Source organism: Panthera onca, chromosome D4 (assembly GCF_046562875.1).
Source record: "Panthera onca isolate mPanOnc1 chromosome D4, mPanOnc1 haplotype 2, whole genome shotgun sequence".
Classification (NCBI taxonomy): Eukaryota; Metazoa; Chordata; class Mammalia; order Carnivora; family Felidae; genus Panthera; species Panthera onca.
The window spans coordinates 91,081,896-91,105,012 of record NC_138351.1 but is presented as its reverse complement, the minus strand read 5'-3'; the positions used below and the strand labels follow the sequence as shown (position 1 = coordinate 91,105,012).

Sequence of the window (23,117 nt, the reverse complement as noted above, 5' to 3'; positions counted from 1 at the left end):
GCGCTGATGACGTAGCGCCGCGGCGGCCCTAGCGACGGCGGTCTCCAGGGAGCGGGCGCGCCGCACGGAGGCATGGACGCGACCACCGCCCCTCACCGCATACCCCCGGAAATGCCCCAATACGGGGAGGCGAACCACATATTCGAGCTGATGCAGGTGACCCGGGCAGCCCCGCCCTGTCGCGACACCGGGCGCCAGCGGGAGCCTCTGTCGCGGTAGCAGTGCGCGGCTGCGACCCCGCTGCTGGGGGTGATGGGTGGGTGTCTGACTCCTGTACCGCTGGGACCCTGAGAGATGCCTCGGTCGGAGGACGCCCCCTGCCCCTGTCCTGCGGACCCAGGAGGGAAGAAAGGGGGCAGCCCACCCGGTCAGGTTTTGGTCATGGCTCCGCGCCAGCTCGCCCAATGACCTGGACCAAGTCCCATTCTTTCCTTTTCTCGAAGCTATGAAATGCTGGGTTGCAAGAGCTGATCTTCAAGGGGGCCCCTCGGCGCTAACAGTCCCCAGTCCGTCTGCCGTGTTGGTTTCTGAGCTGGGGAGTGTCCGAGTTCAAGGTGACCTCACCGTGCCCTGAGATGGCCACCTCCTGGGACAGCAGCCCTGTGCCCTATGGTTCGGACAGGAGCATTTTCCACATGTCCCTTCTTCATTCGGGTCAGGAGTTCCCAGCAGCTCCCAGCCTCTCATCCTGGGTTTCTGACCCGACTGGGCCCTCATCCCCTGTATGACCTTTGGCAAAGCCCTGCCCCTTCTGGTTGCCTTCTGCACCTCCTGGAGGCAAAGGCTTTCAGGAGCTGGACTGGAAGAACTCTCTGCCACTCAGAGGTCCTGAGGGCCAAGGGGAAGCTGGAGCCCAGTTTCTAGAGCATTTGCCCCTCCAGGTATACCCTGTCCCCAGAGGCACCACTGTGGTGACGCTTGTGCTCATTTGAGCCTCTGACCCGCGCACGTGAGAGCAGAGATCAGACTACCCACCCCGAGTCTCCATCTCTCCAGCAAACATATGCTTCCTTTGGAAAGGGTCAACTGAAAGAGGCAGAGAGATTTTTCTGCAACTGAGTGGCCAAGCCAAGAAAGGAAAATGGCTAGCTGAGTTACAAGTCACTGGCTGGTGGGCAGAGTGGGGCCAGCTCCTGGGGGTATTGTGGTCTGTTCTAGAGAACCTGGTGTAGCTCAGCTTGATTGTTGGAAGGAGCAGCCTGAAAAAGCTCCTAGTCAGTATTTCCAGTCCTTAGTCATTTCTGCATTCCCTCCATGGTTTTCACTACTTTTTAAAACAATGTTAGACCCTCAGGATGTTACAAAGATAGTACAGAGTTCTGATGTACCCTTCCCCAACTCCTCGCCCCGTAATGCTATCTAACATAACTCTGGGACATTGACATTGGTCCAAGACAATTAACTAGGCCGCGGCAGTCCTTACTTGGGGTTCGTCCATTTTTACCTGCACTTCTTTCTTTTTGGTGTATTATTCCATGAAATTTTATCACCATGTTCCTCCGCTTTAACCTAATCATTTTTAAATGTTTATTTATTTTTGAGAGAGACAGAGACAGAGACTGTGAGCATGAGCAGGGGAGGGGCAGAGAGCGAGGGAGACAGGATATCCCGAGCAGGCTCTGCCCTGTCAGCACAGAGCCCCATGTGGGGCTCAAACTCACAAACCACAATATCATGACCTGAGCTGAAGTCTCGTGCTTAACCGACCAGGCCACCCAGGCGCCCCTAACTTGATCACTTCTTTAAATCAACCCACTTTAAAAAATTAAGTAATATTACCTCTTCTTGAGCTATATCCTTGAAATCGTAGGTTTTCTAGCACACATTAGGTACATAGCTATTTAAAGTGAAATTAAAAACACTCATCTGTGACACAGCCAACATCATCTCCCACCATCTCAGCGGTGAGAGTCAGCTAGTCCCGTTGGGACTCCACCAGCTGGGGAAGCTGAGGCTCAGAGAAGGGAAGACACCTGCTGGCGGGGTGCAGAGCAGAGCTGGGGCTTCTCAGAGCTGCGTGGTCTCGTCCGCGGCACACGTCCTCTGCCCCTGAAAGGCAAAAGCCCCTCCCTGGTTGTCCCTGATGGAGGCTCTTTAACGGTGCCGGCCCAGCTCCTATCCGCTACCTAGTTCACTTCTGTGTCTCTTGTTGTGGAACCATGGAAGCTGGTTTTCCTTGGAATTAAATGGCCAGACTATCCCAGGATAGTAAATATTCTGGCTGGTAAATATACTGCCCCACTCTGGAGGAACACAGGGAGCAGTGATGACCATGTCACCCGGCAGACCTTGGCATTGGGCACCTACTGTGTGCCCAGCGCTGAGACAAGGGTGCGGCAATAATGGATGTAGGGGACTGCAGGAGCATAGGACAGGATTGATCTAGTGAGTGTGATCGGGGGGGGGGTGTGTTTCCGTTGAGACCTGAGGATGTGGGGAACAGTGTTCCAAGATGAGGGAACAGTATCTGCTAAGGCTCGGGGCAAATGAACATGGTGAAGGAGAAGGAGGTGAACTGAGAGAAGGCTGGCCCGGGGAGCACCGAGGGACTGAGGTGAGAGGACCCTGGCTGGGCCTGCCTGCTCTGAGTCTGGGATGTGGTCCCTCCATGTGCCTCTGTGATACCCGCACGACCCTTCCCTCATTCCTCTGCTCATGGGGATCGAAGCAGATCCAGCTGTAGCAGGGGCTGGGTTCCAAGTTGCAGGCCTGTTTGGTGGGTGCAGTGGAGAGATCGGGCCCCATAGCCGGTATCGGTAGCGACCAGGGCGCTGGGCCACCTGAGCCCAGGTCCCTTGGTGCCCATGTAGGTGTTAACCACCTGGGTGTCTGCCCTGTGCCCACAGAACATGCTGGAGCAACTCCTGATCCACCAGCCCAAGGACCCCATCCTGTTCATGATCAGTCACTTGCAACGAGACAACAATAACGGTGAGCACTTGACGAGCCTCCTCTCCCATTACCTCCCCTCCCCCATCCCCGCTCCTGCCCAACCGCTATGAACCACTCTGCCCTCCCTGTGTCTGAAGGGAGGGGTTTTGGCAACTTGGGGTGGTGGCTCATTGAAAAATGACTTAATTCCTTTTGGGGGCACGGCTAGAAAGTTCTCTTGCCAAGTTTCTAAAACGAAAACCTCCGAAAGGCCCATGGAATCAATTATTAATGCTTTCGTGTGCCCCATCTGATCTCGCCTGTTGGCTTTAAACTCTGTGATCGCTCCACACGTCAGGTGTAAATCTGGTTTCCGGTCCACCTAGACATGCAGCACTCGGGTTTTCCTGATGGTCTCATCGCTGGTGCCCGTTAGTGCGTGCCAGAGTTCCCCAACTCTTGGCCCAAGTGCAGGCCGGCTAGACCCAAAGCCAGGGCCCAGAACCAGAGAGAAGAGAGGGGCGCTCCATTCCACGGTCGATTTGCCAAGTGGAGGATCATTCCCATCCTGTGTGAGCTGTCAGGGAGAACTGGTGTCTGCGAGCTTCGATGTTTCTTTTCACTGGAGCACTGGCCGCTTTGAAGGAGATACCGGCTCGCCAGTGAAATTAGTGCTTGGCGCAGCCGAGAAGGGCAGAGGCCTGAGATGCCCTGTGGTGGGGCCCACAGGCCTGAGATGAGAAAGGATGCATCAAGACACAACAACGGAAGAAGGTGAGAGAGAGGACACTCCAGGCCTACAGGTGCACCACGCACGCCTGGCCTTTCCGGCGTGCCCCCGGCCCGCCGATCCTGACGCGGTTCCAGGCTTGGCCGCAGAGCATCGGAGCGAGGGGCCGCCTGGGTCCCAGTGCCGTTTCGCCAACCTAAGCAGAGTGGCTCACGGAGAGCACAGCGGTGCCCCTGTGTGGTTCTCTGGGTAGGCAGAATGGAGAGTTGACGTTGGCTGTGAGCCCACATGCCCCGGGTGCAGACAGAGCCGTGGGCACCCGTGGGCCGGGAGCACCACCCTCTTGAGCTGCCCACCCGGCCACCGTGTGTTCCTGGTGGGACTCGCTCTGCCCCACAGAGACTCTCTAAGAGGCCTCTGTTCTCCGGTTGGCTGTGTATCACATGGCACCGGGGTGCGGGTGGCGGTTAGGCCACCTTCCTTCCCGGGCGTCCGGCCGCAGACCGAAGCTCACCAGCCGGGCCTCCCCCGCCGGAGACGGATGTGTCTGCCTTCCCACCTCCTCCCCCGACCCCGAGTCTGGACGGGGGCTCGGTGTTGTCTGCGGGCCGCTGGGAGCAGCCCGCCCGCCGTGTTGGGCTCTCTTGTATCAGCACCAACGCATCACAGGGCAAAGCAAAGTTACAGCAGAAGCGAAAGTGAAGAGAAAGCAAAGCAGGAGTTAAGAGCAAGGTCAAGGTAAAAAAAAAATGGGAGCAGAGCAAGAGCTAACGTCACGTGAACGTGAGTTCAGGGAAGTGCCCCCCGCTTCCTGCCAGGCCTCCGCCAGGGCTCCGCCGGTTCCCCGATCGCCCCGACTCCTGCCAGACTGTAGAGAGACAGCGAGAGAGCATTGTTCCGTCTGGGCCTCAGCTTCCTCGTTTGTAACCTGGGCGCGCTGGGGTAGCTGGGCTGGAGGCTGCGGACGTCAGGACGGCAGCTGCGGGCGGGACGCCCCAGGCACTGGCCCGGCTGCGGGACTGGCAAGGCCTTGACCCCCACCCCCCCACCCCACCCCCGCCCACGACAGGGCGTGGGAGTTCCCACCCGTGACCCTTCACAAGATCCTTCTGACTTAAAAACTGTGCCTGGTAATAACACAACCATCTGAACTCTCAGGAGCCGGGCCGCGGCACCGCTCTGTCCTGCTGGCTTGAAAGATTCACTTTGGGCCACGTGTGCCGTGTCCCGTGTCCTCACACCGCCAGCCTGAAGCCGGAAATTCAAGAGCCGAAATTCAAGGCAGATTCTCATTATATTTAATCCTGCCCCTCTGTGCGCACGTGTAATCTTCAGCGTCGAACTGTCACTTCCCCGCCATCTTTCTGTTTTAGACTCGGTGCGGCCGACGCCGTTGGGGGCTGGCCTTACAGCCTCCTCCGCCCGCCGCGGAGCCTCCATTCCTTCTCCATGCTGCACCTGCCCTGTTCGCTCCCAGGCGGGGGCGAAGAACCCAGACCTGCGTCGTCTGGCTCTAGCAGGGGGCCGGCCTCCTGCCCTCCTCAATAGCTAGGGCCAAGGTGTTTGGCCCGATGCTCTCTCCGGAAGTAGAGGCATCGGATCCCAGTAACCACTGTTTTGGGGGGTGGATTTGTCCCCACAGGCCTCCACCGCCTCTGCCAGGCCCGGGGCTGGCAGCTCTCAGGGACGTTGGAATCTCTTTGCCCTGTTTGCTCAAGGCCCAACCGCTTAGGTGAAGAACAGAGAGGGACATCTGCAGGTTTCCTCCCCGTGCCCAGGTGTCCGCCCACAAGTGAGGCAGGACATGGGGGAAGGAGGGGAGGCTGGGCAGAAGGGCGTGCTTTTGTGAGTGTTCTCTTGTGTGTTCTGGAGGAGGACAATGGACAAGGGGAGGCCCTCTGAGGTCCAGTGAGCGGTTCTGCCTCCCTGGGCTAGTGAGGGAGGCTGTCTTGCCTCCTTCCAGCCACGCAGCGGCCCGTGTTTCCTGGAAGCTGGGCGCTCAGCGCTTCTGCTTCCTGGGCACGGGGTGGGGCGGGCAGGGGCTCATGTGGCCGGTGGCTAGTGTAGACCAAAAGAAGGCTCCAGACTCATCCCGGTGAGCACGCACATGAGGGAATGAGGGGAGCCCCCGGCACATGGCTGGCATCCCCTTCGCCTCGAGAAAAGCAGATTTAGTACAAAGTGAGCATTTACAGTAGCCCTGGGCAATATTAAAGCAGGTGATGGTGTATATAATGGTATGTTGCGTTTTTTATCAAACGTTTGTCCAAGAAAGCTGTGTATTAGAGCTCCAATACCTAAGGGTTTTCTTGTGAATTTTAAATCATGCTCCTAGTTAAACCTCAAAAGGATCTGTGGATGGAAAGGTTTTTTGATTTCCTTTGAAGTGGTTTGAAGAAGTTGATTACTCTTGGCAGTCAAGCAGCCTTTTATGACACTGTTTATAAATAATTACTCATGAGCAGAGCTGGGGTTCCAAGGTGTTAGATTTTAAGAAACTGAAATTAATCACATAAATGTGTGCGAGAAATTAGATGGGGAGAAAGGCCGTGGATGTTCCCCTTTTAAAGCATTTTCAGAGATGTGTGCAATTTGGGTGCCACTTACGGGAGCCTGGAAGGGGAGGGCATCCCCAGCAGCCTCCGAGCCCCGTAACTTTGTTAAGATGAACGCGTGACTTGGGAGTCAGCTCGTTCCCCAAAACGCTCTTGTTGAGGTGCGGCTCCTTCTCCCGGGGCTCCACACGCCCCGAGTCCCTTTGGGTCTGGCCTGAGTTTGAGGAGCTTGAGCAGAGGCCTGCGGCTAGAATCGAGAGAGGGGGCTGGGCGGAGGTCACGGGAGCCCGACCGGGCCCTCTGGTGCTCCCTTACTGTGGCTTTGGCCGGCAGAACACTGGAAGCTGTGTCCGCCGTACTGGGGAGGGCCGGAGGCGTCCCAGCTGAGCCTGCCTTGGAGAGGAAAGTGTGTGCAGGGCTTTGCTGAACTAGAGCGTGGCAGCATTGGGCCAGTAGGCCGGAGCCTTCCTGCCCCCACGTCTCTGATTCCCATCGCCACCAGGAGGAACGATGTGGGGTTCCTGAGAAGCAAGTTCACACATCACTGGGGCCAACGGACCGGGTTTGTAAACGTTTCCAGACGTAGAAAATGACACTGCTCTGAAGCCACTGGGGACACACACCCGTCAAAGCAGCAGCAGAAAGCCAGGACGTGGGTACAGCCTGTCGTGTTGTCGAGGAGAGAGCAGAGGATGGCCGCTCCCTCTGGCTCCTGTCTCACGCAGCCACTCGTGCCCCGCTTGCTGTGTTCGGCAGCCCCGGTCCCAGTGCCGAGCGAGGACGAGGTGCTCGACGAGTGAATCGGCGAGCGGATCAGCTTCAACCGTCCTTCCGTGCTTTTGGCAAATGAGAAGGTGCCGTGAATTTGGACAGAGTTCTGTATTTACACCCAGGCGGCCGTGTGCCGATCATGAGCTCCTGGGCCAAATGGATCCTAGTTCCTTCTCTGTGGCCGCTGCCACACTAAAAGGGCACGCGTGTCCGTTGTCCTCAGCATGGACGAGGTGCCCTCCCGGGGCCCTGGCAGCAGTGGTCTCTGCGTGTAGACATCAGAGGCTCAGATGCGTTGGGAGACACGCCTGTTCATTGTCCCCTTGGCTCAGGGGTCAGGCCAGCAGCGGTGAGGGGATAGGCCTGCCTTCCCAACCTCTGCTCTGTGCTCCTGGCCCCCCGTGTTTAGCGGCCGGGGGTGGCTTAGTCAAGGTGGCACTTAGAGGAATCAGCATGGATTCATCTCTCCAGACACCACGTCCTGAAGCCTGTTTTGACCCAAGAACACATGCCTTCCGGCGCTTTTCCTGACACGCTGGTCTGGTCTTTTCCAGTGGGCCAGCACCTAGTCGGTTGTCCTGACCCCGGTCTTGAGGAATTCTGTGGGGCCGACAACCTCCCAGAGCCCGAAGCCTCAGCCCCGAAGCAAGCCATTTGCATGGAAATGCCCACATTTGAAAACAAAGGCTCTCCTATCTGGGGTTTTATAAATCTGGCCGATCCACCCCAGGCTTTCCCCCCGTTATTTCCCTCTGTAAAATGATGGGGAATACAATTTGCTAAATAAAAAGGCATAAATATATATAAAACAAAGCTTGGAAGGTCGATTTACATAAAATACAGCTTTATTTGAGAGCGTGTCCCCAAGACAAAGTCCCTGTTTAAAATGCTTTATGGTGTTTGAAATCCCAATTGTTCTTGATATTTATTAGTTTAGCAAACAAGTTACCGTGTCCATGTCCCCTCGGAGACAGAAAAATAAACCATCTCAGTGATCACTTACCTCCCTAAACATACAGAGTATGTTCTATGGCAAGACCATCCCTGAGCCACTGGGTTACAAACGACCGTGTCACTCGCAGAAAATGAAATCTGGGGAGGAAGGAAATGAATACCCCCGCAGTACCGCGGGCACGGAGCTTGCTTTATCATATCGAGCGGTGACATTCAAATCTTTCTATTCCACAGTGCCGAAGATTGTAATATTAGGTCCACCCGCCTCGGGGAAAACAACTATAGTAAGTGCATCATATTAAGTGTTGTAATGCCGTAATATCTCATCTCCCTGCAGAGCGGGAGCCGGGCCGCCCCTCCGCGGGTTCTCAGCACAACTGAGCGTTTCTTCATCCTTCCCTTCTGCTTCTTTAACTTATTTTCTTATTAGGAGAGGCGGCAAGCAGGCCTCGTAGAAAGCCTAGAAAGCACAGAACACAAAAGTATAACTCTGCAACCATCCAGGGGTGAGCATTATTTCAACAGTTGGGATCTATGTTCCAGGGTTTTCTCGGGCCGCGGGGGCACCATCTTTGCACACACTTGGTTACCTCCTTAGGATAAATTTCTAGAAGCAGACCAGAGTCTAGAGACTTTTGACACGGAATCTTTAGATTCACTCTCAAAGTGTTGTTGTTTTCACGTTTATTTGAGAGACAGAGACAGAGAGAGAGAGAGAGAGACAGAGCACGAGTGGGAGAGGGGCAGAGAGAGGGAGACACAGAATCTGAAGCGGGCTCCAGGCTCCGAGCTGTCGGCACAGAGCCCGACATGGGGTCTCGAACCCACAAACAGTGAGATCGTGAGCTGAGCCGAAGTCGGACGATTCACCAACCTGGCCACTCAGGCGCCCCTCACTCTTAAAGTTTTAACTATGAAACTGTTTAATCAGAAAAGTGTAGAAACTGCACCATAGATACTCAGCTCCCAGATTTTCCAGAATTTATCATCTTGCCGTGTTTGCTTTGATGATTCCCTTTCCACTTTAGATATGGCTTTAAAGATACAGCAGATGCCTCATCGTACCCACTTCTTTGTCTTAAGTTGGAGGCCACCCCAGTCCTGAAGCTGGTGTGCTTCGTCCTGCCTACAGTTTTAACCTTAAACTCCTTTTTTTGAGTGTCAAAACTTTGTAACATTTTAATCATCTGAGACAGAACTCTGCTTTTTACTGACTTTTTATTTTAGAGAGAGCGAGCGAGCATGAGCAGGGGAGAGGGGCAGAGAGAGAGAGAGAGAAAATCTTCAGCAGGCTTTATGCTCAGTGCAGAGTGGAGTTCGTTGCGGCACTCGATCCCGCGACCCTGGGATCATGGCCTGAGCTGAAATCAAGAGCCAGACGCTCAACTGACCGAGCCTCCCGGGTGCCCCTGGAACTCTGCCTTTTTTTTTTTTTTTTTTTTTTTTTTTTTTTTTTTTTTATTTTTTTTTATTTTTGCGACAGAGAGAGACAGAGCATGAACGGGGGAGGGGCAGAGAGAGAGGGAGACACAGAATCGGAAACAGGCTCCAGGCTCCGAGCCATCAGCCCAGAGCCTGACGCGGGGCTCGAACTCACGGACCGCGAGATCGTGACCTGGCTGAAGTCGGACGCTTAACCGACTGCGCCATCCAGGCGCCCCGGAACTCTGCCTTTTAAAAGCCTGGCTAGCGAACTTCAGTCAACTCTTCCTTGATGACTGTGCCACTACTGCGAGCACTCGTCCCGGGCCTGGGTGACATGGCGGGCTGTGTCCCCTGAGGAGCTGGCACTTTGCTGTGTTCAGAAAAGGGATTAAGACGGCCGATCCTTGCCGGAGCTGGCGTGCATCTGCTGTGCTCGGGAGTCGTCTGTATCCTAGCGCTGTCTCTCTCTCTGTCTACCGCTCTGCCCATCCATCCCTCCCTCCGTCCTTCTATCTGTAGTTTTGTCTGTCTGTAGTTTTCCTACTGTGTTCCTGAGGATCAGGCTGCCAGCCTTCACTCCTTTCTACGGTCCCCCCAACCTAACACGCTCTTTTACTGCTAGAAACCCAGGGCCCCCAGGCCTGGCAGCCACAAGCGTTACCAGGGTGCTTTGGAAGGTGGCGGGTGCCAGACTCCCCTCCGGACCTGCCTGATCAGAATCTCCTGGGAAAAGGCCCAGGAAGCCGGTTGAAACCACTTCCGAGGTGGTAGCCTCTGCCCTGAGACAGACAGGCTCCCGAGCCACGTTAAGGCGGAGTCGGGTCACTCAGGGTGAGGGGTCTCCTTTGGCAAAGGGCCTTTGTCTTTGAGACGTTGGCACTCTGGGCACCTCCCCCCCAGCCCCTCCCCCCCCCACCCCATGCTTAACCCCAGTTCCAGCTCTTCCCTGATCTCTGGCGAATTTGCTGGGTAGAATTCGTGAAGCGTGGTGAGCACAGACAACTTCTTTTGTCCAGTCCCAACTTGGCTGAGGCCATCGGCTCTGCCCCCTGGCGAGGTCAGGGCCCACCGCGCCTCACTGCTGTTTCAGCTTTTGGTGAATGCGCTACCCCACGTCTGACCACTATGTGGGGACACGCAGAATCTAATTTTACAGTAAGATGATATACAGTATAATCCGGACAGAGCCCTGCAGGGCTATCATCACTGACATCTCCCAGCAGGAGGAACAGAGAGAATTAAGGTTGATACTTGCCCCGGGGGACTTCAGGGCCTTCTGAATCATCCCGATGCTGAAATGGCCATCAGTATAATCTTGCCATTAAGAGCATTTCATTACATTATTATTCCCTAAAATGTATTCCTCCCTGTAGAGTATACGTAGTCATCAATGAACTAAACATTCATTTGGTCAGATCATTTCCTGATCTAAGAAAAAATGAACGGGTATGTTTGTGCCCCATGTTTAGGTCCTGTCCCTGCATTTCCTGTTGTAACCTTTTTGTGGCCTTGAGGAGCTGGGAAGGCGCGTCAAGGCAGCTACAAGCAGGGTCCCTCCGTGGGCTTTCTAGCTCCGTGTAATCACTGGCTGCTGGAAAAAGAGAGAACGCTCGGGCGGCCTCCTCAGGCTGGGGAGGGGGGGTGCTCTGTGGGCTTGTCCCCCTGGGTGGCCTCCTTCCAGCCAGAAAGCAGTTATGCTTCCCTGTGGCCAGTCTTTTCTAGTAGAATACGGAAGGGCCTGGGCATTTTGATGGAGTCCTCTTAATTACAGCGTTCACTGAAATTTTCTTTGGCTCTTTCTTCAGGCAATGTGGCTGTGCAAACATCTCAACAGCAATCTTCTCACCGTGGAGAACCTGATAGCAAGAGAATTTTCCTCTCTGGCTGCGGGTGCCAGGAGGCATTACCAGAACGTGACGGTAGGGCTGGCCCCAGGGCGGCAGGAAGGGGAGACGGGGTGACAGGGCTCCCACGGTCCCCCTTGCCCCCCACCCCCACTCCCAGCACGTCTCCATTTCTCGTGGACCAAGCGAGGGGAGTGCTGGGGGTAAACTGAAACACAGGCAGTGTGGCCTGGAAGGAAGGAGAGAACGCTCAAGCAGGGTGCGTGTCCTGGCGGGTGTGGGGACGAGGGGTTTGTGGCAGAAAGGGGTTGCTGACGGCGCGAGGTGACCATTCTGTGCTGATGCAGCGGCCCTGGCCCGTGCCTCTTCCCAGGGTCACCCCATCGCGTGGGTGCCGAGAGGCAGGGGTCCGTCCGCAGAGGATGGAGCCACGCCGGCCCGGCCAGGGGGTGTCGGGGCCGTCGTCCGGCCGTCCCCGCGGTGGAGGACCCGGCGCGCTGCACCTCGGGGGCCCCGGGGGCGCAGGGGCCGCACTCCCCACGCCTCCGTCCGGCTCACACACATCTGCGGCTGGCCCCCCAGGGCGCCGAGTGTCCTGATCCTAAAAATCTCACCAATCCCATGTCTGAAACTTTGGTTTCCCCAGGGGAAAGATAGAGCTTGCTCATGCTGTTTGTCTTTACTCCGAATTAGAAACTTGGAGATATTTCTTCATAAGCCCCTCTGGGATGTGAGCGGATCTCCTAGTCCATTCGGGCCGCTGTGACAAAATACCACAGACTGGGTGGCCTGGAAGCACAGGGATTATTTCTCCCAGTTCTGGAGGCTGGAAGTCCGAGATCACGGCTCCAGCAGGTTCGGTGTCTGGTGAGGGCGTCTTCTCACTGTGTCCTCAAAGTGCAGGGGCAAGGGAGCCCTCTGCGGTCTCTTCCGTGAGGGCAGGAATCCCCTTCTACGACCTGATCACCTCCCAAAGTTCCCCCCGCCCCGATTCTGTCACTTTGAGGGGTAGGGTTTCAGTATATGAATCTGGGGGACACGTGTGTTGAGACCAGAGCGGCAGGGATATGCCCTCTGGGGCATTCTTTCTGGAGACTCTGAGAATGGAAAGAATCCCTGTGTTTGTTGAGTGCTTCCCAGGCCTCCCTCCTCCCTCCCCCCTCCCCTCCCCACCACACCGACACCAGTGAAGCGGTGGCCCAGGGTGAGGTCGGATTCAGGCCTACCCCAGAGCCCTGCCCCAGAGTGGTTGGGGTGCGAAGCCGGGGAACAGTCCAGCTGGCTGCAACCTGTCCTCGTCCCCTGCCTGGGGCAGAAAACGAGAGGCCGTGTGGGGGACACATCCTGGGCCCTGATGGAGGTACCACCTCCCTTCTTGGCCCCGCAGCCGGAATTGGGCACCGCCCCTGGCCACTGTCCGCCTCTTTGAGGCCACTTTGCCTTGTATTTCCATCCTGAGCTTTCTCTTCTGTCATTTTGGCCCCCACCCTGTTCCGTGGCTCAACCACCCACAGAAGCAGCACCACGGCCCAGTGCTCAGGAAAAGGGGTCTGCAGGGCCCAGCCAGCTCTGGGGAGGGGTGTGCAGAGCGGGCTCGGCAAGGCCACGGGGGCACGTGACCGGGAGGGCCCCCGCAGGGCGGGGGGCAGTTGTCAGGCATGAGGGATGGGACTCGGGCAGACTCCCAACCCCAAGTTTGCCGGTTACCCCGACTTGATGGAAGGAGGCTCTCCTTCGGCAAGGTCAGCCGCCACCACTGCGAGCTGACTCTGAACATGTTTAATCCGGAGCACTTCCTGCCCCCCATTGCCTGGGGTGGGGGGGCTCTCAGAGGCCTGCTCCCCGGCCCTGCAGGTTTGCAGGAATCAGTGTGTGCTTATGGGTGGGGGGACGCCAGCATTTGGGGTGGGGATGTGGTTTTGTCATTTTCAGACAGCCTCTCGGGGAAGGGGAGGCAGGCTTATTTCCAGGATAAAGATGCTTTTATCAGGTTTATAAAATTCAGCAGAGGGGAGGATTTTAAGGAAATTCCTCCTGGGTTTCATTATGCTAATTATCAGCATATTTCAGACCACATCGGAGTGCTTTCAAGGGTGTCTTATCGGGGTTCCTTGGCTTGGAAGCGGGGGGGTGGGGGGAAGATGAAAGGCAAGGCTGTCAGGACTGATGAAGGAGTGAGAGGTTCTGAAGAGCCAGGACGGTGCGCGTAGGGCGGCTGTGCGTGGCCTGGCCTGGCCGCAGGTGGCCGTCGCCAGGCGTGGCCTCTGGTTGAGGGTCGTCTTTAAATCGCCCTCGGACTGGGAACCCTTTACAGCCTTTTGGAAGTAGCGCGGTGCCACGGGAGACCCAAACATGAACTCCTTCCCCAGGCCCCTGGGAACTTTGGGGGACGTGGGGGAGATCCAGGCTAAGGGGCCTGGAAGCTTCGTGCAGTCAGGGGCTTGGCTGACTAATCCCCTTACCCTGAAGTGTTCTCTGAGCAGGGACTGAGTACCAGGCACTGACTCATGGCTGAAGAGCACGCAGGCTGCAGGATTTAGGGGGTCCATGGAGCCGTGGCCGCAGTCGTGCTAGGAAAAGCCTTCGTAAGGGGCAAAGTGCCACAAAGCCCGCACAGGCGGCCATACCCCTGAGGGTATCCGAGGTGACCAGGGATTGGAACCAGCGCTTCTGTTTTGAACCGCGTATTATAAACTATTGCAACGATAGAGGCTGAGAGAAAGGCAGCAGAACCCTCACGGGCCCATCGCCGGCTTAAACCAGTATCTGCTCACGGCATCTCTTTCCGCGTGCTCCCCGGCATCGCCCTGCTCCCCGGTTATTGGAGAGAAAAACCCATACGGCATTTCATTTCATCCGTAGCTGTTCTGGTCTCTGTCTGCTGAGAGATGGACCATGCAATGACCAGACCATATATAAAAATAGGGCTCTGACCCAAGCCTGCAGCAGCCGGCCCAGGAAACCCGCCCGTTGTCTCAGTAACCAGCTCAGGAGGCCAGCAGGTCCGAGGGCAGACTGGGGGGGAATCAGACGGCTGCCTCTAGTGTGATCCAGGAAGGCCAGCGATAACCCCGTGGCGGTCAGCCCCGCGTGGCCCGGGCTTGATTAATAACGGACGGCTTCCCTCATTTTTGTCCCTCCTTCCAACGTGTGGCCAACCTGAGAAAGCCAAGCACACGGGGTGCCCCGCTTCAAGGTGGCCGTCCCCTCGCTGCCCGGGCCGCAGTGCTGCCAGGGCACACCCGAGAGGCCTTCCCGCTCCTCTGCCGGCCTCTGAGCCTCTGCCAAACCCGAGGACGTGGTGAGTCCCCGCCAGAGCGAGCCCGGACTTCGTAGCCTTGCTTGTTTCCATTTGGGTGGCCTTCGCTTATTTCCACTGTCCAGAAGGAAGTAAGACGCACACAGTCACACTTCGAAAACTCATCAGTCTTTCTCCGGGATCTGGCCAGGGCTAAACTCTGCCCGAGGAGGCAGCTTTCTCAGTCTTCCGGCCCCAGGGCACTCTGGGTATAAACCCCCGCCCTGGGCAGGTGTTTCTTGTCTCCTCTCCGCCTTGACCGAGGCCATCTTTGCTCTCAGTTTACCCTGTCTTGTCAGAGCCTTTCCCGTCTCTGCCTGCTCTGGTCCGTTCTCTAGGCCCACCCTGATTCCAAACCCCAGGTGAGGGGGCCCTGGGGGTGGGGTGGGGAGCAAGGGGGAGGCCGGCAGGAGCCCAGGGCACGAGAGCGAGAGCGAAGGAGGCTCCTGCTGTCAGGGGCGGACCCTGCACTTGTATGAGCCTGAGAGTCGGTGCCTCCGTCGGTTCTGGCCCAGTGCAGGCCCTGCTGGGGTTTGGGAGATTACGGGGAACAGAACCAAGTCCCTCCTCTAACCACACAGGAGGTGACAGGAAGGTGAAGAGTCCCCACACTGGAAGGATATTTCTGTGCAGCGGGAGCTGAGCGTGATTGTTCTGGAATGGTTTCATTTCTCCTGGGGCGGGAGTGGGGGGTGGGGGGCGGGGAGAACTTTATCACTGAAATCCCTGCAGGAAGAATACACAGTTGTAAACCTCCCTGAGCGGCTGCCTGGTCCGGAAGTTCTCGATCTTTGAAGCACATTAGGCTCACGTGGGCCCTGCCGGACTTGTTTAGTCTGAAGCCCGGGGGTTGGGGCCAGGCATCGGGATTTTTCAAATGCTCCCCGGGGAATTCTCACATGGTCCCTGGGGGACCCACCCCAAGCGCCACTCCCCTTCCTCATCACGATCATTATCGCCAGATCAAGTTTTCTTCGGCCTGCGGCTATTGTATCAGAGCACAACAGCCTGTGTTTGTGGAATGAACAGGTGACCTAGACTCTAAAGGCCGGTGGGTCAGACAGGCAGGATCCAGAGTGGGTTCTTTCTAACTTCAGTGTTATTTCCTAACTCCAGTTCTGTTTACAAATGTAAAAATCTGGTGTAACCCGAGGTACCCAAGCGGCCAGCTGCCAGAGTCACCATTTTCTTTGGTGTCCAAATGAAAGAGCCCATGCCTGTGCACACAGGATTGCAGTGCTCAGAGGACTGCTGAGGGTCCCGGGCGGGGCTGGCCTCCGGCAGCTCCGGCCATCCCCTCTGGGACCTTGCTGCTCTGCGTCCTGGGGGCCGCACAGCGCAGGGGCCCTCCCGCTGTCTCGTGTCCCCAGTTAGCCACTCAAGGCGACGGTGAAGTTCATTGGCCTTTCCCACCACAGGGTCTCTTCTGGGCCACCTCCCTCTGTGGCCCCGTGTGTCACAGCTCCGAGAGTGCCTGCCATCCAGACCTGCACCGAGAGCCCCGAGGAGCAGCAGGCACTCTAAAATGAGAGTTGTCTTTAAAGACTGTCTGCCCAGGTCTTAACGTGAGCTCAAGTCCAAGTGCAGGCTTCCCTCCCCCCACCAGCAGCACTGTAGGAGGAAGGGGGCCTGGCAGGGGGCGACAAGGAGTCTCAACGATGATTCCCCTCCTGCCTCTGCTCCCGGGGCAAATTCATGCTGCAGATTGAGATGTCTCTGACTCTTGAGCAAGTGTCACCCAAGGCGACAACGGGGCAGGAGGGGCCAGAGGGTGGGGCCCGGGGATGGGACCACGCAGGCTCCTGCCAGCCAGTGAGGAAGCCCAGGTGTGATCAGTGAAGTGAGGGGCCCCAGGGGGCAGAGCCAGCTTCCACTGCACCTGGCCGCCTGTGAACAGCAGCCCAGCGTCCCGTCGTTCAGGGGAGGACGGCCCCTCTGAGGTCAGCACATCGGTGGCTCTGCCCCAGGGCCCCGTGCAGAAGAAGCTGGAAGGAGAAGCGAGGTCCGGCCAGGAGCCAGCGCGGCCTTGATGACAAGAAAGCAGGGAGATGAGGGGCCAGGGGCCTGCATCTGATCTGGGCCTTCTCGGTGACCCTCTGGGCCTTCGCTGGCCTCCGTCGGTTTGTCCCCGAGTCTCCCCACAAAGCCGGGCCTTGCGGGACCGGGGTGGGAGAGCATGGCAGAGCTCTGGGAGGAGGGAGTCTGATTCCTACAAAGACAGTTTGGCAGGGACTCCGAGAAGCGCCCTGTGGAAGCCCCGCTGCTGACGTGACACATCAAAGCTGGCATGGAGACAGCACCAAGGCGGGGAGCGGTGGGGGGCGCCCGGGAGGGGCTGTGCTCAAAGTCAGGGGCCTGTCCCCTGCCGGGCACACCCCTGCGGGTGCTGTACCCCATCTGGACCTGTCTCCTTTCAACCCTGTTCTTTGACTGGCTTGCACCCCCCTCGGCTCCCCCCCTGGGCCTCCCCCCCACCCCCCCCCCGCCCCGTCCCGGTACCTGTTTGCTGCCTCCTGAATGGGTGTTGTCAGGGACAGGAGACAAGTCTCAAGGGAAATGGGCCTCAGGATGGAAACTGACTCTGCCTGGGGTCGGGAGGGAACAGGAAAGGGCTGTCCCCCGCCGTTGACCCCCTCCCCTCCCCAGCCAGCTGGGAGAAGTTTCCCCAGAAGAACTAAGAGGATATGGGTGGGGCAGAAAGGTACCCCCCGGCCCCTGCCAGCAGCCTCTCTCAAGCCGGGTATTTATTTAAGACAGTGGCCCTCCAGGTGTGTTCGCCGGACCAGCAGCCTCAGCATCCCTGAGAACTTGTTAGAAATGCAGATTCTCAGCTTCACCCCAGACCCACTGGATCAGAAACCCTGGCGTGGGGCCGGTGACCTGTGCTCTCACAAGCTCCCCAGGGGTGCACCTCCAGGTGGGGGAGTGACTGGCTTGAGCAAGAAATTGGCAAGGTGGGGGGAGAGGGCGGACGGAAGGGCACAGGTGTCTCGGAGGTGCCGAAGCCAGGGACCGGATGCTGGCTCGCTTCCCTCTCGCCTCTCTGGCCTCCTCGTTCTCGATGTGTCATACATACATCCCTTCTCTCTCCTGCTCACTCCTGCTCTTAACTTTTGCCGTCCATTCAGTAGAAACCATAGTGGCCCCAGAACTTTCCAGTGGACACAGACAAGTCCGATGCTTCCCAGAGGAACCCCCTCCCTCACCCTCTCGCCGTCTGCTCTGTCTTCCTCTTCCGATTCCACATCGTGGAAAAGCCATTCTGATGAAGCTGAGACCTGGTTTCTCCCTTTGTGCTGGCTTCGTGTCCTCATGCTCCCCTCATGCCTGCCAAGTGCCTGTCGTGGCTCCAGCCCCTCAGCTTTGGATCCGCTGGAAAGCGAGGGCTCCTGCCCCTGGTGATTCCACCCCACGTCCTGGACCTGATGCCTCTTGGTCAGGATTGGGACATGGGCAGCGTCTGAAGCAATCACAGTGGCCAGCAGTGGGATATACCGATCAACTTGGACCAATTAGGGTCCCCCACTGTATCTGACGGTGGGCTTGACCCCACAGAAACTATACAAGCTGCGGGGCACGAGGGTGGCTCCTCAAGGAATTTTGGGGGTTCTTTGCGTTATAGGAGGCAGGGTGTATGGATGAGGGACAAAAAAATAAAAGGAAAAACTACAGAATTGCCACTCTGGATCCAGATTTCTCTGGATGAGGTGTGTGAAGCCTAAAGAGGTCGAGACTTGCCCAAGGTCACCCAGCTGGCTGGAGCTGCAGCAGCCATTATGTAGCCAAGAGTGGGAAGCTTGACCATGAACGGAGCCAGACCAGGGCAAGCGGTGGGGAGGCGAGCCCTGATGCTGAGGGTGAGTCTGCGTTCTGCTCCCAGATTCCCCCACCCCCAGCAGCAGGCCTGCGTGTCTGGGATTTATTTTGACTTCCCACATCCTTTGTCAGAGATGTGAGCGTGAGTGGGGAGAGGTCTGGGCCCCTGGTCGTGCGCTACAGTGGGAGGTGACACAGACCAGGCATCAGTGCCCCCCTTGAGTGGAGCTGCTTGTCCAGACCCGTGCTGAGGAAGCAGCATGCAGGGTATATTGAGGGTACTCAGGGGCGATCATGACCGCGGCGCTGAGCCCTTGCTGGGGGCTGGGCGCGTCCCAGGCTCGCCACGCGAACCACCTCGTTTTATCCTCATGGCAACTCTTTGAGGCACCTTGTCTTTGTCTCACTGACAAATGAGGAAACTGAGGCTCAGAGTATTGAAGGCTCGTCCGGTGTCACTCAGCGGGTGGCCAGGGCCCAAATCATGAGTGTCTGAGTCCCCGGCCAATCAGTGCCCCACCCCCACCCCACCCCACCCCCCCGCCGCCCAAGGGTCTCCCTATGAACATTCTTTACCCACTTGGCCTATCCTCCCCCTGACACCAGACATAACCTTCTGAAATCACTCTGTCTGAGGGCTTCAGAGCCTTCGGCCTCCTCTCCCTCCAGCTCCTGTCCCTGCCCTGTGAGCCAGTTACCCGGAATGCTGTGTCCCCAGGGAGGTCCTTCACCGCCGAACTTCGTTTGCCCGAGTGCAGCCTGCTCTTGTCAGGGGACCCATCCAAACAGCTTCAAGGGGAGGCAGGTGAGGGCGCTACCTGCAGAATGTGGAGGAGCTGGGTGCACGGGAGCTGAGCCCCTTTGGGGATGGCTCCCCCGTCCCCTGGCTTCTCTCCGCCTGCGCCGGCGCCCCGTTCCCTCCGAATTCCGCTGCCTGGGAGCTGTCCTGAGCCCCTTCGCCGCACGCTCGCTGACAGGACATAGCGGAAGGGAGGCACAAGCACTTACCAAAGCCCCGTTTCTAAGCCTGTTCCAGAGGCGCCGCCGTGTCCCAGCTCCCGGTCCCTCCAGGCGCTCCGACCGCACTCCAGGCGGACACGACAGCATTCCGGGGGCAGGATCTGGTGTCTCCGGACCCTCACAAATGCTGCCTCTGGAATGAAAGATCCAGGCTTTTCCCCAGTGGATACTTTGGGAAGTTAGGGAAAAGTGTTTGCCCCCTCTTTCTTATGGTCCCACTCCAGGGTCCCCAGCTTGGGGAAGGGAAGGGAAGGTAGATTTCTCGCCACCTGGGCGCCTCCTTGTGCACCCAGTGCACACCCAAGGGCCCTCATCTGTGCCTGGCGGGAGCCCCCCACCCGCCCCCCTGGGGGCTGGTTCAGCCCTGACATAGCTTAGGATGTGCGGTCTGGGGCTGGCCTGGGAGTCCGCCTTGGCCAAGCATTTGGGGTGTGTGTGGAGAAGCACCAGCTTTTAATGATCTTGGGTCAAGGGGGCACCTGGGAGGAGGTTTTCCAGGCGTCAGCTCTGGGGCCTTCAAGACTTGGTCGTAAAAACTGGGGTGTTGATTCTGGCCAGGGAAAGTTCAGAAGCGAGACAGAAGGTCAGCCGCCCTTAACTTCCTACCTGCACAGGCTGTCCCCCCTTCCCCCCACTTACCTGCCATCGCTGGTGCTTAAGGGGCGGGGCTCTGGCTGCCCCGAGGGGGTTCAAGTTCAGCCTCTGCTTCTCCCTGCTTGTGTAAGCCAGTCCCATTCCTCCAGGAACTTTGAAACTTTCTGGGGAGATGGACATGAGCAGACCCCCAGAAGGCCGTGTGGTTAGAGCAATGACAGAGTTTGCCGTCGGGGATTATGGCGACCCCCAGCCCAGCCTGGGGAGGGTCACGGAGGGCGGCCTACAGGCAGTGGCACTTGGGCCACGGACCTGAGGGAACCCAGAGTCACTTGGGTGGGGTGGGGGGAGCATCTGGGCGGGGGCACGGGATAAGCAAGAGCGTCGAGGTAGGTGTGCGCATGTGGTGGGGAGCACAGGGTGGCGGGGGGAGGGCTGCAAGGCAGGCCTGGACTTTACGGAGGCCACTGGGCGGTCAGCCAGGGACTGGCGAACCTTTGTGTCCACACAGCCGGCTCCTCAGCTGAGCCCGCTGGGCTGCCACTTACACATCCTTTGTGGCCCAGTGTGCGGGCTGAGGCCCTCATTCCGTGTGTCGTCTTTCCTTTAGAAAGTGCCCAGCTCCCTGCTCGTCAGACTGATTCAGGAACGTGTGAGCGAGGAGGACTGCATCAGGCGGGTAAGAAACCGCGTGGAGCGGCTGGGGGGCTCCCAGGGAGAGGGGCTCTGTTACCAGATGAAAGGCAGGGGAGGGGCGTGGGTTCAGGTCCTAGCACAGAGGTGACCCGGGGCCTGCAGAGAAGGGTCAGACAGACGACCCAGAGCTCCGTGAAGCTCAGTGTGTGAATTTCACCTTGGATGGAGCCAGGCAACAAGGTGGAATCTAGGGTACCCATCGGGGGTCTTAGGAGAGAGCTGGCCCTACCCCAAGGGGTCACAGGAGAGCCTTTAAGGAAAGGAACGTTGTGGAAGTAGGGGGTAGTTCAGGTAACCCACGAGCACCTGAGACCAGCCCCACAGGGAGCTGGACACTCCTGGACCCGGAGGGGCAGAGGGAGAACTGGGGCTACCCCTAACTCTCTGCTGCCAGACCCAGTGAAGCCAGAGGGCAGGCGTCCAGACGAAGCAGCCCATCCGTGGAGGTCAGCCTCCTGGGGCACAGAGGGGGTTGGAGAGGGCGGGAGGGATCTGGAGGGGCAGATGGGGGGCAACAGGAACGATGGGCACCATGGGAGGGCTTTGCACACACTGACTCCTTTGGTCTTCAGAGGAGCTCTGTTGGGTCGGTGCTATGACTCCCCCATTTTGCAGATGGGGAAACTGAGGCTTGTTAAACCGTGTAGTATCCAGGCCTCTCCTCCTGGTCCACAGCTAGTCTTATTGTCTTCATGTCAGTGGCTTTCACAGAGCAAATGGTTTTAATTTTAACGAAGTCCAATTTATCCCGATTTGACCATTGTTAAAGTATTTCACTTTAATATATCTCTTGTGTGTTTCTTAAAAAATGTTTGTTTATTTTTGAGAGCGTGCAAATGGGAGGTGGGCAGAGAGAGGTGGGGACAGAGGATCCGAAGCGGGTTCTGCACTGACAGCAGCAAGCCCGACGCGGGGCTCGAACTCACAAACTGTGAGATCGTGACCCGAGCTGAAGGTGGACACTCAACTGACTGAGCCACCAGGCTCCCCTATTGCCTTCATTCTTGAGGGATATTCGTCCCCAGATTCAGAATTCTAGATCCCCAGCTCTTTCTCCTCACGCCTCGCAGGGTCCCGCCTCCTTCTGGCCAGGACGGTCTCTTGTGGAAGGACAGCCGCCCAAGCAGCGGGTCCCTTTCCCCGACTTCCTCCCAGATTGTCCTCTGCGCTCTCGGTTTCTAGCAGTTCAGTTACCAAGTGGCTGGCATGCATTTCTTTGGATTCGTTCTTTTGGAGATTGGTTGAGTTCCTTGAATTTGTAAGTTCACATTTTTCTCCAAACTGGGGCAGTTTGGGGCCATCATTTCTACAGGTTCTTCAGGCTTTCTGCACCGTTCTCTCCCCGTCTCGTGTGAACGGCAGTCCTGCGGCCCCCGCAGGGTCGCCGAGGCTCCGTCTCTGTTTCTCTCCCCTCTGTCGTGGACCAGATTATGAGGCTCACTGAGGCCCTCCTTTCCTGTCTCTGTTCTCCTATTCGGCCCATCCGGCGAGCTTTTCATTTGGATTGCCGTGTTCCTCGGTTTTCAAAATTCCAGTGGGCTCTTCTCGCTTTCTTCTGTCTCTGAGACTTTCTGTCTGTCCGTCCGTTTACTCGTTGGAGCTTTGTTGTTACCGTCATGGCTTGAAGCCAGCCGCTTCAGACGCCTCGCTGACTCCAGCGCCTGAGTCACGTCAGCGGCGATGTCTGAGGTCTGAGACACCCGCGGCTGTCCTTGGGCTGCGCGATTCTGTATCCTGGGCAGTTTTCTTTTTGCTGTTGAGACTCCGGGTCTTGTTTGAATCCGACGGCGGGTGTTGATACTTTTGTCTTCGCGGGCAGTTGATCCATTTGGGCTCAGGCCGCCAGTTCCAGCCACCTTCTCTGTGCTGTGGTTGCCATCTGGGTTCTGTGTACAAAGCCTCTGCGAGTGCCGTGCGGCTCCCTGAGGCTCTGTGCCGTGTGTGTGCCGCTCAGCGGGGCCCGGGCAGCGGTCTGCGCCGTGGCTCGGCCCTCGATGTCTTTAGAAAGCTGTCTAGGGTCAGACCCTTGCACGCGCAGCTGGGAGGGAGCCCACGAGTCCATAGACATCTTTATTTGGTTGCTTTCCTGAACGCCTCGCTCTGCCATTTCCATGGTAACGCCCGGTTCCCTGGCGCTCCTCTTTTCGGTCCTCTGGCCAGAAAGCGGGGACTTTATTTGTCCCACTCTGCCACAGTCTTTCCGTGACTGCAGCTGAGACTGGGGCCAAGCGGCAGGAGGACAGAGAGGGAAACATTACCGGGGCTTTGTCCCGTTCTCTAGGGACTGCAGAGGAAAGGCCCTCCGCCCCCTCAGGGTTTCGGGCACCTGCGGGCTCCCCGTGGCACCCGTACCGCAGTAGGCTTGCCTGGGGCCTGGGGTGCGAGGAAACAGGAAGGAGAAACACACAGAGATCTCCCCGCTGTCCGAGTGTCAGGAATCCCCCCTCTCACCGCCCAGGTCGGGTGTGAGGGCCCCTCCTGGCCTTCTCTCGGGCCCTCCCTGTCACCTGTGCTCAGTTTCAGGCTGCCCAAAGGCCGGGTGG

The 23,117-nt window shown here is 57.7% G+C and overlaps 1 protein-coding gene across 3 annotated transcripts in view; it reads left to right on the top strand.

Moving 5' to 3' along the window:
* AK8 (adenylate kinase 8) overlaps window positions 1-23,117 on the top strand; it is a 129,212-nt gene that overhangs the window by 1,726 nt on the left and 104,369 nt on the right. Inside the window, exons 1-5 of one of the 3 annotated variants that reach the window (XM_060608264.3) lie at window positions 49-156; window positions 2,847-2,931; window positions 8,116-8,165; window positions 11,112-11,225; window positions 20,489-20,557. In XM_060608264.3, the coding sequence (XP_060464247.3) occupies window positions 73-156; window positions 2,847-2,931; window positions 8,116-8,165; window positions 11,112-11,225; window positions 20,489-20,557 (402 nt within the window). In that variant the 5' untranslated portion in view covers window positions 49-72. Of the gene's footprint in view, window positions 1-48; window positions 157-2,846; window positions 2,932-8,115; window positions 8,166-11,111; window positions 11,226-20,488; window positions 20,558-23,117 lie in introns of those variants that run through there. The other 2 variants (XM_060608265.3, XM_060608268.3) reach the window with 2 other exon arrangements.